This window comes from Chionomys nivalis, chromosome 11 (assembly GCF_950005125.1).
Source record: "Chionomys nivalis chromosome 11, mChiNiv1.1, whole genome shotgun sequence".
NCBI classification, from domain to species: Eukaryota; Metazoa; Chordata; class Mammalia; order Rodentia; family Cricetidae; genus Chionomys; species Chionomys nivalis.
In genome coordinates this window covers 28314988-28331315 of record NC_080096.1, presented here as the reverse complement: position 1 = coordinate 28331315, position 16328 = coordinate 28314988, and the positions used below count along the sequence as shown (strand labels likewise).

The following is a 16328-nucleotide window of genomic DNA, read 5'->3' as shown; positions in this document are numbered from 1 at the left end:
AGTGTTATGTTCCTACCACTGTTATTACTATTTTCTGGGGTGCGTGCACCTCCTGATGGATTCAGTAGCTCTGGGAGGAGCAATGTGATACATCTGTGGGCCCCAGGGAACTGACTCTGCTGTCATCTGAAATGCAAGCTTTGGTGTCCCCTTTGCTTTATCTGTAAATAGGAACAACAGCTTAGGATGGGAGTGTCTCCCAAAATAGCAGGAGTAGGAGGGACTCTGACGACTGGACGTGGGAGGAGTTATGATGTCTTTGAATGGAAGTAATACGAACACACTATTGTGCACACCACCCCAGCTCTAGGAATATGAACACACTATTGTGCACACCACCCCAACTCTGGGAATACGAGCACACTATTGTGCACACCACCCCAACTCTGGGAATACGAACACACTATTGTGCACACCACCCCAACTCTGGGAATACGAACACACTATTGTGCACACCACCCCAACTCTGGGAATACGAGCACACTATTGTGCACACCACCCAAGCTCTGGGAATACGAACACACTATTGTGCACACCACCCAATCTCTGGGAATACGAACACACTATTGTGCACACCACCCAAGCTCTGCTTCCTCCAAGCCTGAACCACAGCCAGGCCAGTGGAGTCCACGGAAGGAATGTCGAATGCACAGTGAGCCATGAAGAGACCTGGGGATGCAGAACTCCCTACCTTATTTGCCCTCGCTCAGGAGGGCCAGTGGGCATTGCTTCCAGAAGGAAAACTTTTAGTGATGGGGGTTTGTGAAGGCAATTTTTGTTTTTTTAAATCTTTTGCCTGTTTATTTCAAGTTGTGTGCTCATAGATCGAGCTAAAAGAAAACAGCCACAACCACAAACCTATAATACTGAAAGACCAGTTCTTAATTTCTGTAGCTAAAAAAGCATCCTTTCAGGCCATGACCACAGAGAGATCTCTGCAGGCTCTGGACCAAGGCATAATGATGGCTTGCAGTGTGATGAAGGAGGCTGTTAATCTGTGTGCCTCAGAACCCCAATCCCTGGCCTCATCTATTACCCAGGTTGCCTAGCAACGCCACCAAAAGCCTCCCACTAGGCCTAGCTGGGCGGCAAGTGGGTACACCCAGCCCAGACTGCTTGGCTCCCTGGCCACATGAAGGCTGGCCTCAGCCCCGGGAGGGACTCGCCTGGTACTGATGAATGGGTGGGACCAGCTGCATGAAAAAACCAATTCAGCTATTTGAAACCTACTCGTGTGACTGCAGTTAAGGAACGACATGAGCAGATGACCAAGGTGTTTTCCATCAATGAAGAGTTGTTCAAAGGACAGTAGCCCAGCAACTTCCCTGAGCTAGGTAACGAAGAGAAGGTGAGCCTGACTTGATCCTTCCCGTTCTGAGAGAGAGGCAAGTCCTGTTCTCGCGGGGGCACTTACGTTCACTTGGTGTCCCTGTGGTAGCAATGGTGGTGTTGTGAACTTTCAGCCTGACCCAGGGCGATGACCAGAAGATCAGCTTCCATTTAGAAATCCCAAAGTTGGGTCTGCGTCTGTTTGGGCAGCCAGAGCGGGGAGATAAGGTGAAGTGTGTGAAGATGCGCGTTTCCATAATGTGTGGTGCTTAGGAAACATGGAGGAAGGGGCTGGAGAGGTGGCTTAGCAGCTAGGAGCACTGGCTGCTCTTCCGGAGGACCTGGGTTCGATTCCCAGCACTCACATGGTGGCTTACAACCATCTGTAACTCCAGTTCCAGGGGGTCTAATATCCTTTTCTGTCTGCCATAGGCACCAGACATACTACACAGACATGCTTGCAGACAGAATACCCATACATATAAAATAAATACATAACAATGGGAAAAGAAGAAAGAGAAAGAGAATATGGAGGAAGGGAAAGGTCCAGGAGTTTTGGAGTCAAGAGGTTTCAGGCTTCTCTGCCTGTAAGTTACCCTGGGAGCCTGAGTTTCTTTATCTGCGAGTCGGGGTCTCAGTGCCCTACTTTACAAGAAAGCTCACAAACTGGACTAAGTAGCTCATGCTTATAATCCCACCACTTGCGCGATGAATTTGGAAGGTCACTGTGAAATGTCATTCAGCTACAGAATGAGATCCCCATCTCAAAAACACAGAACAAAACATGAAAAAAGCTGGGGGTGGCTCAGTCAGCAAAGTAATCATGGAACTGTCATGAGGACTGGAGTTCAGGTCTCCAGAATCCACGTAAAAAGTCAGCTGTGGCTGGGCAGTGATGGCGCACGTCTTTAATCCCAGCACTTGGGAGGCAGAGGCAGGCAGATCTCTGTGAGTTGGAGGCCAGGCTGGTCTATAGAGCTAGTTCCAGGACAGGCTCCAAAGTTACAGAGAAACATGGGTGCTGGGAATAGAACCGTCTCTTAGGCCCTTTGGCAGCCGTTACAACATTGCAGCAGGGTAGCTTTAGAGATCACAGCTGATCACGGCCCTGATGTTGGACACTGATGGTCTGTGTGTGTGGAATCAACACATGATATAAACACTGGGCAACATGGTGTGGGTTCAGTCTCTCCTTTCCTTTCCTTTCCTTTCCTTTCCTTTCCTTTCCTTTCCTTTCCTTTCCTTTCCTTTCCTTTCCTTTCCTTTCCTTTCCTTTCCTTCCCTTCCCTTCCCTCCCCTCCCCTCCCCTCCCCTCCCCTCCCCTCCCCTCCTCTCCCCTCTCCTTCCCTTCCCCTTCCCCTCCCCTCCCCTCCCCTCCTCTCCCCTCTCCTTCCCTTCCCCTTCCCCTCCCCTCCCCTCTCCTTCCCTTCCCCTTTCCTTTCCTTTCCTTTCCTTTCCTTTCCTTTCCTTTCCTTTCCTTTCCTTTCCTTTCCTTTCCTGTTCTTCGCCCTTCTTCTTCTTTATTCTTCTCTTTCCTTTTTACATTTTTTTTTAAAGGGAGAGGGGGCTTATTTTGGCTTACAGTTTAAGAAAGGATACAATCTCTCACGGCTGGGAAGATATGGCCACAGGATTATGAGGCAACTGGTTAATTTCTCAGTCAAAAGTAGAGAGTGGACAGGAAGTGGGGCCAGATTATAATACCTCAGGACTCACCCCAACCCAGGCATGGTGGTTTACTCTCAACACTTGAGAGGCAAAGGCAGACAGTTCTCTGTGCATTCAAAACCAGCCTGGCCTACATAACAAGTTTCAGGCCAGCAGAATTAGATGGTTAAACATTGTTGTTGGTTTTTTGTTGTTTGTTTTGTTTAAGCAAATGCAGTTAGCTGCCCAAATTTAGGCCACACCTCAACCCTAGCTTCCTAGAGCCTGGGGAATGGAAGCATCAGGTGGTCCCTGCTGCTCATTGAGGAGAGGTTTGGAATTCCCCAAGAAAGAGGACAATTGACCAGTGTTATCAAAAGAATTTACTGGAAGTCCTCCGCTTTCAAAGATTGAATACATATGGTTTGGTATTTTATTGGCTACTGTCTACAGCCTGAGCCATGTGAGTTCATGTGAGGTGAAAGGCCAGCTCCGCATGATAAACCTTTATGTAGTATGTATTTTCTGTGATCTCAGTGATTACATCCTTTGTTTCTTGTTTGGGGAGTAGAGAAGACTCACAGTGGCTGGGGACGTAGCTCACATGGTAGAGTACTTAAGTAGCATACAGACTCCCCGAGTTTGATTGCCGGTATCTCATGTCTTTAATTGCAGCCCTTGGGAAGTGGAGTACTGTGGAGCATTAGTACTGTTGAGCATTAGTACTGTTGAGCATTAGTACTGTTGAGCATTAGTGCTATTGAGCGTTAGTACTGCTGAGCATTAGTGCTGTGGAGCATTAGTACTGCCGAGCATTAGTACTGTTGAGCATTAGTGCTGTTGAGCATTAGTGCTGTGGAGCATTAGTACTGTGGAGCATCAGTACTGTTGAGCATTAGTGCTGTTGAGCATTAGCACTGTACTCGATTCTTCAGGTTTGGCAACAGGTACCTTCTATCTAAGGAATCCAACTGATTTTTTAAAAAATTCTTATTTATTTTATTCTACGTGTATGGGTGTTTTGCCTATGCATATATCTGTCCAGCACTTGTGTGCAGTGCTGCCCACAGAAGATATAAGAAGTCTTGGGATCCCTGGAACTAGGCTTCCGGATGCTGTGAGCCTTCACGTGGGTATTGCTGGGACTCAAACCTAGGTCCTTTGGAAGAGTAGCTAATGCTCTTAACCACTCAGTCATCTCTCTCCAGCCCTGATTTATTTATTTTTAATGTAGGCAGCTGCTTTGGCAGCAGAGTCCTACCTTTTCCAGTGCATGGACCAGGTGAGATCCCAAAGGAAGAAAGTGCTTTCCATATTTTAATTCTTTTTTAAATGTTGCTTTGCCTTTGAAATAGAGTCTCCTAGGACATGGAAGTCGCAGTTTTCCCGCCTCAGCCTCCTAAGTGCTGGACACATCTGACTGAGGTTTCTTTTTTCTTTCTGCCTCCACCTCTCATTAATTAATTAATTGTTGCAAGGAAGAGGGCCACTTGTTCATCCCGGCCACCCAGCTAGCTTAGCCCTGAAATAACCACACAGAAACTGTGCTCATTAAATTACTGCTTGGCTAACTCTTACACCTTGATTTAGCCCATTTCTATTAATCTATGTATTGCTACATGGCAGTGGTTTACCAGATAAAATTCCCAGCATGTGTCTCTGGTGGATCCATGGTGTCTCTCTCCAACTCTGCCTTCTTCCTCCCAGCATTCAGTTCTGTTTTTCCCACTTACCTAAGTTCTGTCCTATCAAAAGGCCAAGACAGTTTCTTTATTCATTAACCAATGAAAACAATACATAAGCAGAAGGAACTCCTACACCATTTCCCCTTTTCTGTTTAAACAAAAAGGAAGGCTTTAACTTTAACATAGTAAAATTACATAACAAAACAGGTATCAAGCAAAAACTACAGTTACAATATTTATATCTACTTTATCTTTTACCATAACTAAGGAAAACTATATAAATTCTTCAACTCCATCAAAGAATCCAGAAAGATATAATATTACCTAAGTAAAACAGGAAGTGTATTGTAAGCAACTTCTAAAATTCTAGAATTGACAGAGACATCTTGCTGCCTGGACAGGTCACCCAAAGTTCTCTGTACCATTGGGACATCCATCTTCAGCCTACAGGCCCATAGTATCCAGCAGACTTTTCCATGAAGCAGGAAACTTCAAAGACAGTTCAGTCACTTTCAACTGTCATTTTTTTTTTTTTTCGAGACAGGGTTTCTCTGTGGTTTTGGAGCCTGTCCTGGAACTAGCTCTTGTAGACCAGGCTGGTCTCAAACTCACAGAGATCCGCCTGCCTCTGCTTCCCGAGTGCTGGGATTAAAGGCGTGCGCCACCACCGCCCGGCAGTTCAGTCACTTTCTTCTCTGTCCTACAGAATGTCTTGCAGAATCTTTGATAAAGCAGGAACCCCAAAGGACCATCTCACCTTTAGGCAAGTTCAGCAGTCCTCTCTCTGTGGGTACCGCATGTCCAGTGAAGCAGTTCAGGCAAGAGCAGTGTCTTGCCCAAATAGCTTACAAACTCCATAAGGAGCCTCTTCGATGCCCATCTTCCTCTTGAAGTAGCTTGTGCTGCCAGAAAAAGATGTGTCTCATTGTCATGAAAAGTCCTAAGTTATTAAAACATTTAAATGCCATATTCTGAAGGTCTCTGAAAGATTTGAAGAATACATATCTAATTTAAATAAATCTCTATACATCTGAAAAATCTAACTAACATGACTACAAGCTTGACTATTATAGATTATCTATTAACCTATATTTCTTAATTATACATTCCATTTTTAAATGAACTATACAATCACAATACCTTAATCAAGAGCAGAAATATACATATAACAAAATTGACCTTAAATTTGTATTAATAAACCAAGATCCACACCAATGCAAATTATTCATACCTATATCATATCCCCCTTTAAATGTAAATAAACATTTATAGACAATATTTGGGAATATGGGCGCAGTTCTGTCTATACTGCTTCCTGCTGACTGGGGGCGTTGTTAATCAGGCCTTTCATGATGTATCCTGTCTGCTAGGTTCATCTCAGTCAGCAGTTGGGTGAAGTAATTTTTTGAGGGTGTTCATGGCAACCTTTGAGGGGGGCATGGTCTATCATACCATATTGATCTAGAAGCAATCCACAGGTTCTCATCTTCTGTGAAAACAAAAGAAGGCCCTCTTTTCCATTTCAACAAAGAATAGGCAGCAAAAACTGGCAGTACATTAGGAGGTGTATCTTGCTGACATGAAAGAAAATGCCAGGAACCCTCATGATCTTTCCTTAATGAGTCACGGAGCCGTCAGAGGAGTAAATACCCATTCGAGTGACATGGTAATGAAGTGACCGAACAGGCAACTGGATAGCTGTGGGTGCTTTCGTATCTCAGAGAGGCTATAGAGGCTGGGATCATTGCCGCCTGCTTTGCCTTGAGGCCATGCTGCATTTCCTTAGGCCTCTGAAAATGTCTTGTTGTTTATCTAAAGGTTGCTTCTAGCCAGCTGCTGTGACACGTACCTGTAATCCCTGCACCTGGGAGGCAGAGGCGAGAGGATCAGGAGTTCAAGACCAACTTTGGCTATATAGCAAGTTAATGGCAACAAGAGATCCTGGGCTATATGATACTTTTTCTTTTTCTTTTTTCTTTAAATTGGTTTTTCAAGACAGGGTTTCTCTGTAGCTTTGGAGCCTGTACTGGAACTAGCTCTTGTAGACCAGGCTGGCCTCGAACTCACAGAGATCCACCTGCCCCTGCCTCCTAAGGACTGGGATTAAAGGCGTGCAAAACTACCACCCAGCTTAGGCTGGCTTTTTTATCCACTCAGGACCTCCTGCCTAAGAGCATCAGTGTGTGTGTGGGGGACTTACCCATGTCAATCATCAATTAAAAAAAAAATGCCCCAGATTTGCCCACAGTCTAACCTGATGTCAGCATTTTCTCATTTGAAGTCCCCCTTCCCCTCTAGCTTGTGTCAAGATGACAGAAAATCTAAGCAGAACACAAGTCATCGTTATTTTTCTGGTTCCTTTTATAAACGTAAAGTCACATTGTCAACAATGTGGAATTTTATTCCCTCATACGATGATCATATATGGTAATTAAGTTTATAATGGGGCTGCTTCCTAGGAGGGGAATAATTCCCAATTAAACTTATTTGTTTGTTTGCAGCGCTGGGGATCCACCCCACAACATGCTTACGTGGGTGAGCCCTTGACTGAGCTACGTTCCCAGCTCTGACCTTATTTGAACGCTTTCATGTTTATGAGTGGAAGCTGCTGGTCTCAGCGACTATGTATAGGAATCTAATGTCTGGCCCTGGGTCATGTGCGAGTGGGAAGGCAGAAGGTGCCAGGGTGGAAAACAGACTCTATCGTTGGAAAAATTGCTGTCCAAAAGAAAAATGAAAGGTTTTACCCCTTCCTGTACTCACTGAGAATAACACATTGTACCATGGAGTCAGGCCTGAGGCAATTCATCTGGAAATAAGTTGGGTTTGATTTGATTACCAATAAGTTGCTTGTGAAAACAGACTCATTCAATCTTTCCACCCACCCATCCATCTATCCATCCATCCACCCTCCCACCCATCCATCCATCCACCCTCCCACCCACCCATCCATCCACCCACTCACCCACCACCCATCCATCTATCCATCCATCCATCCATCCATCCATCCATCCATCCATCCATCTATCCATCCATCCATCCACCCTCCCATCCACTATCCACACACCCATCCATCCACCCATCCACACATCCATCCATCCATCCATCCATCCATCCATCCATCCACCCTCCCACCCATCCACCCATCCATCCATCCATCCATCCATCCATCCATCATCCACCCATCCATCCATCCATCCACCCATCTATCCATCCATCCATCCATCCATCCATCCATCCATCATCCACCCATCCATCCATCCATCCATCCATCCATCCATCCACCCATCCATCCACCCACCATCCATCCATCCATCCATCATCCACCCACCCACCCTCCCACCCATCCATCCACCCACCCTCCCATCCATCCATCCATCCATCCATCCATCCATCCATCCACTATCCACCCTCCCACCCATCCATCTATCCATCCTTCCATCCACACACCGATATACTCACTCATCCATTACCAGTAATAATGAATGATTATGGAATGTTTCCTGTGTGCCAGATATTGCCCAACTGTCACTTATATGTTAGCTAAAATCATGCCCCCAGTTGCTGCCATGATCTCTACTTCAGATTGGAAATCTGAGGGGCACCTAGTATTGCCATGACTAAGGATGTAGGTTATATGCATCAAAGAACTAAAGACAGGCGCACAAACAACAGCTCATCCTGGAAGCTTGGCCACAGTAGGTACAGGTGAAAACAACTTATTAGCATCAACAGATGCGTGGATACCCAAGCTGTGAGGTACCACCTGTACACTACAATATATTCATCCACAGAAGAACTGTAGCCGCTTGTGATGGCACATGCAGGTAGGATTTGCTGAAGGAGGCAGAGGCAGGAGGATCATGAGTTCGAGCCAGCCTGGGCTACACATTAAAAAGAAAATAAAAATTAAAAGAAAAGAAAAAAAGGGAAAGAACTGTAGTTCATGCTACAACACAAATAACTCTTGAAAACACTGTGAGAGAAGCCAGAAAGAAAACACAGGACACATTTCCTGAGCTTTCCAAACACTGCCAGGTCCCAGGAGCAGATTAGAGGCTACGGGAGAAGAGGGAGAGACCCCAAGAGGGCAGAGACTGCTCAATGCAGGTGGGCCTTCTGTGTAGGGAGAGGAAAATTTTTTGGAACCAGATGGTGATAATGATTACACAACTTTGTAAGTACACTCAATATCACCAGACTGTTTAAATGGTTAAAATAGTTCCACGTCACTAAAGTTTTTAAACATTCATTTATTTTGTGGGTGGGGTGGGGTCAGTCTCTCCTCTCCTCTTGATTCTAGGGATTGATTTCATGTCATCAGGCTGGATGCTGAGCCATCCTACCAGCCCAAGGTTCCTAGTGTTTACCGTAGTTTAAAAAAAGTAATTTGGGGTTCAATGTATATGACTTTCTTGAGGTACCCTTATAGCTGGTATGTGGACAAGGTCAGTTTTTCTGTTGTTGAGATGGAGTCCGGCTGTGTTGCCCAAGCTGGCTGTGGTCGTCACACCCCTGGCCTCAACTGCTCTTCCTACCTCAGCCTGCCGAGCGCCAGAACTGCAGAACTGCGGGCCGTGCTGCCACATTCGGCTAGGACTGGTTTGGTTTTTTTGTCTTTGATTTTTGAGACTGGTCGCGTGTATCTCGGGGTAACAACCGATTGGCTACACAGCAGAGGAAGGCCTTGAACTTCTGATCCTCTGACTGCTACCCTCCAAGTGCTGGGCTGACAGAGCAACCACACCTAGTTTATGTGGTGCTGGGGATCAAACCAGAGCTTTGCACATGCAACATTTAAGCACTCTACCAACTGAGGGACATCCTTAGTCCCCCAAACTGTCTGGATCCAGGGGTATGCTTTTTTATTTAAAAGAAGGTATTCAATTATTTATCTGATTTATTACTTACTTGTTTAGATAAGATCTCTTGTAGCCCAGACTTGCTTTTTTGTTTTTGTTTTTCAAGACAGGGTTTTCCTGTGCAGCCCTGGCTGTGCTGGAACTCTCTCTGCAGACCAGGCTGGCCTCAAACTCACAGACATCCGCCTGCCTCTTCCTCCCAAGTGCTGGGATTAAAGGCATGTGCCACTACTTCCCTTCAACCCAAGCTTGCTCTGAACTCACTATATTGCTAAGGGTGTTCTTACCCTCTTGCCTCTGCTTCTCAAGCTGTGTATTGTAAATTACACTGGAGAATTATTTTCTGCGTGTTGTGTGGTAGTCAAAAGATGGCTTTCAGGACTCAGTTCTCTCCTTCCTGTAGGGGTCTGCGGGGTCGCACACCGGTCATCCAGCTTGGCAGCAGACCCCTTTCCCCACTGAGTTACCTCACGGGCCCATGGCTTTTTATTGTTATTTTGCTTTTATAAAGAGAAGAGCACACAGAGTTTACTACATGCCTAAGGTCTATGAGCATCAGACTCCCTGTTTTAAAAATTACTTTTGTTTACTGTGTGGGTGTGGACCACAGTGAGCATGTGGAAGTCAGAGGGCAAACTGCAGGATTTGGTTCTGTTCTTTACAGCACAGTGTGGATCCCAGGGATCAAACTCAGGCTGCTAGGTTTGGTAGCCAGTGCCTTTACCTACTAGGTTGTTACACACACACACACACACACACACACACACACACAAAAACAAAACAAAACAAAACAAAAAAAAAACAGTGTCTTACCTATCCCAAATCCCCATGTTTTAAAACATTTACAAAACAGTATGGTAAAAACACCATTTGTGGCCACTTAGGTTTGGACCACTTTGATGGTCTTTAGCTGCCTCCTAGCTCCACGCGCAGGAAGGACCAGGAAGACAGTTTTCCAAAGAGCCCTGGAAAGAGCCTCATCTGGTTCCCCCCACATTCATGTCTGCTCTAGGTGGAGGGAGGACCAGGCCGATGGCTGCTGCTGACGATGTGGAGATGGAGACTGTGAATCTGAGTACGGAAAGAGCGGGAAAGGAAGAGCTGGAAGAGGAGAAGATGAGGGAGGACAACGGTGAAGGTAAAGACTTCCCCAGGAGCAGAAAGGTCCACAGGATTGTCTCAAAGTGGATGCTTCCAGAGCCAGCCCGAAGAACTTACCTGGAGAGAGCCAACTGCCTCCCGCCGCCGCTCTTCATCATCTTCGTCAGCCTGGCTGAGGTAAACACAGCCCTGTGAGGGGCCCTCACACCCGGTCAGACCAGAAGCTGCAGACAGACTGGGGACAAAGCCTGCCTTAGAGGAGAAAGCATGCAGGAAGAGGGCATAGAGGGACGAGGGCAGCACCACAGCCTCTGCCCCCTCATGGCTCCCAGAGCGGATCTGCTCAGTCACTGCCAACCCAGGCGCTGGTTTCATCCATGATGGAAATTTGATGCTTGACATTGGCTGATTTCACTAACTTCATTTCATTTTAGCTGGTGGGGTTTTTAGAAACCAGGGGACTTTGGGCATGCAAATTAGCTCCCCCTCCTCCACCCCCCCCTGCACCTCCCCAAATAGGGTTTCTCTGTGTGGCTCTGTAGACCAGGCTGACCTCGAACTCACAGAGATTCACCTGCCTCTGCCTACTGAGTGCTGGGATTAAAGGTGTGCACCACCACCCCCCCTTTTTTGAAATGGGATCTGACGTTGTAGCTCAGACTGGCCATAAATACACTATAATCCTTTTGTAACAACCACCCGGGTGTTGGGATGACAGGCATGTACCACCATATTTAGCTTGCAAATTGACTTTATCTCATGAAACAAAACAGACTGGCTGGTCAGGTCGGCCTGGGGTGTATATTTAGAGCAGTCTCCAGCTGCCTGAGCTTCAGAGGAAAATGTAGCACCTGCTGTGGGTGGACTGTGGGCTGATGGGCTGTGTTCTCGGTCTATGACCTGCTCAGCTTTCCTGGTTTCCAGAAAGAGGACAAAGCTCAGAGAGGTGGGGATGAGTCACCACGGGTGTGACTGGGAAGGGCCAGGCCCCTCCTGTCCTCGGTAAATCCAAGGTTTTTCTCTTAGGAAAGAGTTGGTAGAGATGACTGCCCGGAGGGGCATGACTTCAGGGGCCTTAAGATGTCCCTCCTGTAATCCTCTTAGTTCCCACTAATGCCCCAGCTTGGGTGTCAGGGACTGTAGTAGTCAGGGCTCCCAGCAGAACAGAACCAATTGGGTGTGAGGAAAGGAACTGGAAGGGAAGGGGATTTCAGCTCTCCAAACTCCAGGGCAAGCTGGAGACCCGGTAAAGGTTTTTTTTTTTTGTTTGTTTGTTTGTTTGTTTGTTTTCGAGACAGGGTTTCTCTGTAGCTTTGGTGCCTGTCCCGGAACTAGCTCTTGTAGACCAGGCTGGTCTCGAACTCACAGAGATCCGCCTGCTTCTGCCTCCCGAGTGCTGGGATTAAAGGCGTGCACCACCACTACCCGGCCCCCCATTAAAAGTTTTTGTACTGAGTTCAAGGCCACTTGCTAAAGTAATTCTTTTTCTCAAGAAATAGTCTTTTTCTATTAATGCTTTCTTCTGAAACACCACACAAGATGGAGGGAAAGGGGTACTAATATTTATCTCAAGAAATGATCTCAGCCAGGCGGTGGTGGCGCACGCCTTTAATCCCAGCACTCGGGTGGCAGAAGCAGGTGGATCTCTATGAGTTTGAGGCCAGCCTGGTCTACAAGAGCTAGTTCCAGGACAGGCTCCAAAGCTACAGAGAAACCCTGTCTCGAAAAACAAAAACAAACAAACAAACAAAAAGAAATGATCACAGGTGGACATGGGGACATGACTTTGTAATCTCAGAACTTGGAAACTGAAGTAGAAGAATCTTGAGTTTAAGAGAGCCTAGACTACACAGTAAGTTTGAGGCTAGCCTAGGCTATATAGTAGGATGCTGCAACTAAGTAATTCACTTGCTAGCTAACTAGTTGATGTGTAGAAAATGCACAGAAAAGCAAAAAACTCATAGGAACATCTGGAATGACTGAAGATGTATCTGAGTCTATATGAACCTTGCTAAATTGAACATAAAATTAACCATTGCAGAAACCAAAACTTTCGTGGCAAATGTGTCACCATTTCCTGTAGGAGGCTTTCTTGGATCACCAACCACTACCAAATCAAGACAAGGAGACTTAGGGGCTGGAGAGATGGCTCAGAGGTTGAGAGCACTGGCTGCTCTCCCAGAGGTACTGAGTTCAATTCCCAGCAACCACATGGTGGCTCACAACCACCTGTAAAGAGATCTGACGCTCTCTTCTGATGTGCGGGCATGCATCAAGACAGAATATTGTATGCATAATAAATAAATTAAAAAAAAGACAAGGAGACTTACTGTCAGTTAGGAATGCTCAGCCTTAGTTTAGGCTTGTCCCACCAGCTCTTATAACATATATTAACCTGTTTCTCTTCGTCTACATTTTACCTTGGGGCCTTTAACCTTTCTTTCCATCTTTAAGTTCTGCTTTCCTGCTTCCTCCATGTCTGACTGGGCGGCCCTCTTTCTCTCTTGTTCTCCTCTCTCTTGAGCCTAGATTTCCCCTCTGACTTATTCTCTCTGCCCAGCAACCCTGCCTATCCCTCTACTGCCTAGCTATTGGCCGTTCAGCTTTTTATTGGACCAATCAGGTGCCTTAAGCAGGCAAGGTGAAACAAATGCAACACATCTTTACATTGTTAAACAAACGCAGCACAAACAATTGTAACACATCTAGAAACATTCCACAGCCATTTCCAGAGGCGTCTTTCTTATGGGGCTTTATTACAAGACTGGGAAGCAAGTGTTAGGCTCTGTGTCTGGATTCTCTGTGTGTCTGGACTACCCAGTGTGACTGTGAATCTCCCAGTACTGAGTGCACGTGAGGACAAGGGAGGCGCTGGAGAAAGAACGGGAGATCTCATATTTAAGAATAAGGCAGTGCTTTGAAAGTATCGCTCCCCACAGTGAGGTCCTGGAGCAGGGGCCGTAGTGTCTGCCTCTTACAGGAGAACCAGTTGAGGATGTTGCTCTGTTGACAGAGGACTTGCCTAGCATGTTTGAAACTCAGGATTTACTCCCCAACATTTTGTAAAACCAGATACAGTAGGACATACCTGTAATCCTAGCTCTCAAGAACTGGAGACAGGAGGATCAGAACTTCAAGCAAGGTCACCCTCTGCCACTTAGCAAGTTCAAGGCCAGTCTGGGATTCATGAAACTCTGTCTCAAAAAGAGAAAAGAAATGTTCTTAAAATAGAATAGAGCCCTCAATTCTTCCATTGTTAATATTATATAGTTTCAAAATTCCAAAGTGCCTTAGATCTAAAGCACTAATGTTGTCACAGTGTTGGCTGAGTACCTCTTTTGCTTTCTTTCTTTCTTTCTTTCTTTCTTTCTTTCTTTCTTTCTTTCTTTCTTTCTTTCTCTCTTCAAACACGATTTCTTTGTGTAATACCCCTGGCTGTCCTGGAATTCACTTTGTAGACCAGGCTGGCCAAGGTCTCACAGAGATCCACTTGCCTCTGCCTCCCAAGGGTTAAAGGTGTGCGCCACCTCTGCCCAGAGGTTGAGTATCTCTTAACAGAAATGCTTACAATTTCTTTGGTGCCTGAGGAAGCCAGTTATTGGATCCCTCCTGGAGCTGGAGTTACAAATGGTCCTGAGCCTCTTGATATGTGTGCTGGGAATTGAACTCTGGTCCTTTGGAAGAACAATGTATGATTTTATTCACTGAGCCATCTCTTCAGCGCCTGTATTTCAGAATATTTCTGAATAATTTTTTTAAAATTATATGTGTGTGGGAGTAGGGAGGGTTGTGAGTGTGAGTGCAAGTACCTTGGGAGGCCAGAAGAGGGCACTAGATTCCCCAGGAGCTGGAGTTAGAAGCAGTTGTAAGCTGTTAGATTGTGGATGCTGCGAACTGAACTCAGGTCTTCTGCAGGAGCAGTGGATACATTCTTCATGGCTGAGACATCTATCTGGCTCCAATTTTGGACTATTTGTATAGACTTTAGTACTCCCAAATCTAAAACTTTGGGTCTGGGGAGATAGTTCAGTCTGTAAAATACTTCCCATGCAGGCATGTGGTTTTTTTTTTTTTTGTTTTGTTTTGTTTTTCGAGACAGGGTTTCTCTGTGGTTTTGGAGTCTATCCTGGCACTAGCTCTTGTAGACCAGGCTGGTCTCGAACTCACAGAGATCCGCCTGCCTCTGCCTCCCGAGTGCTGGGATTAAAGGCGTGCGCCACCACCGCCCGGCTCCATGCAGGCATGTGGACATGACTTTAATCCCCAGAGTCCATGTAAAAGAGTCAGGAGTTAGGGTGTGCACTTGAATCCCAGCTCTAGGGAGGTGGAGACAAATGGATGGATTCCCGAGGCTTGCTAGTCAGCCAGCCTAGCCTACCGTTTGAGCTTCAGGTGAATGAGAGACTCGGTCTCAAAAAGCAATGTGTCTGGCGCCTGAGAAATGACGCCTGATGTTGACCTCTGGCCTCCATGTGTAAGGGCACACCCACGAAGGTCAGCACGCACATAGAAACCTGAAACTTGTCCTCCAAATTTTCACTACTTTATGTGTATGGTGTTCTGCCTGCATGTGTGTGTGTACCACAGGTGTGTCTCATGTCCTTAGAGGCCAGATAACTGGAGTTAGAGGTGGTTGTGAGCCACTGTATGGGTTACAGGAATCAAACCGGAACCCTCTGGAAGATCACTGAGCCATCTCTTCAGATTTCTAAAACTTTTTAAAGTGTCACATTGGTTTTCAAAAACTTCAAAATTTGGAGCATTTTGGATTTAAAATGTTATATTCCGGAGGCTGAACCTGCACTATTAACTAACCTTCAGGCTTTACTTGGATTTGATTGATTTTCTCACTAATGTCTCCTTCTCATCCTCTGGTCCCTTCCAATACGGGGTTTCACACTGCATTAACTTGTCCTCCCTCCCCAGGCTCCTCTGATTCAGGACAGCTTCTCAGTGTCTTTCATGACCTTGATAAAGATGAAGTATATCGGCCAGGTACCTTGTAGAGTGTCCTTGTCTGGGGCTGTCTGATTTTTTTTTTTCATAGTTAGGCTAGAGTTGGGAAGACTGTCATAGAATGTAAAGTGCCCTTCTCATCACATCAGGAGGTAGGACCTCACACGACATCACTGGGACACACACAGGACCTCACACGACATCACTGGGACACACACAGGACCTCACACGACATCACTGGGACACACACAGGACCTCACACGACATCACTGGGACACAGGACCTCACACGACATCACTGGGACACACACAGGACCTCACACGACATCACTGGGACACAGGATCTCACACGACATCACTGGGACACAGGACCTCACACGACATCACTGGGGTACCGATCTTCATCACTTCAGTAAGACTGTCTGCCAGGTCTCTGGCTGTGAAGTCAGAGTGAAGGTGAGGAACACAGGTAATGTAGTCAGGAAGGGTGACAGAGCACAGAGTGACAACAGAGAGTTAGGAGAGCGAAGAGAAAGGGACTCAGGCTGCTTCATTACAATCTGGCCTAATGCTGCTCCTCAGCATGAGGAAGTCTGACCATTGTGGGGGATGGTGGAGAAGTTTAACTCCACCGTCTTCAGAGCCCATGAAGAGCTAATCACTCAGGCGCAGATACTGCCCGTGGGTTTGAATGGGGCCCACCTTCAGAGGAAGCCTGGCTAACCGGATTGATTGCTCCTCCTTGACAG

General features: G+C 46.3%; 1 protein-coding gene and 1 long non-coding RNA gene across 3 annotated transcripts in view; one reads left to right on the top strand and one right to left on the bottom strand.

Moving 5' to 3' along the window:
• Window positions 1-16328, top strand: part of Rhbdl2 (rhomboid like 2) — a 45751-nt gene that overhangs the window by 10984 nt on the left and 18439 nt on the right. The window contains exon 2 of one of the 2 annotated variants that reach the window (XM_057784047.1): window positions 10536-10801. In XM_057784047.1, the coding sequence (XP_057640030.1) occupies window positions 10556-10801 (246 nt within the window). In that variant the 5' untranslated portion in view covers window positions 10536-10555. Of the gene's footprint in view, window positions 1-10522; window positions 10802-16328 lie in introns of those variants that run through there. The other variant, XM_057784046.1, reaches the window with a different exon arrangement.
• LOC130883519 (uncharacterized) overlaps window positions 10514-16328 on the bottom strand; it is a 72346-nt gene continuing 66531 nt past the window's right edge. Inside the window, exons 4-6 of the long non-coding RNA XR_009057978.1 lie at window positions 13713-13818; window positions 10742-10796; window positions 10514-10624 (exon numbers count right to left, since the gene is read on the bottom strand). This is a non-coding gene — a long non-coding RNA (uncharacterized LOC130883519). The remainder of the gene's footprint in view (window positions 10625-10741; window positions 10797-13712; window positions 13819-16328) is intronic.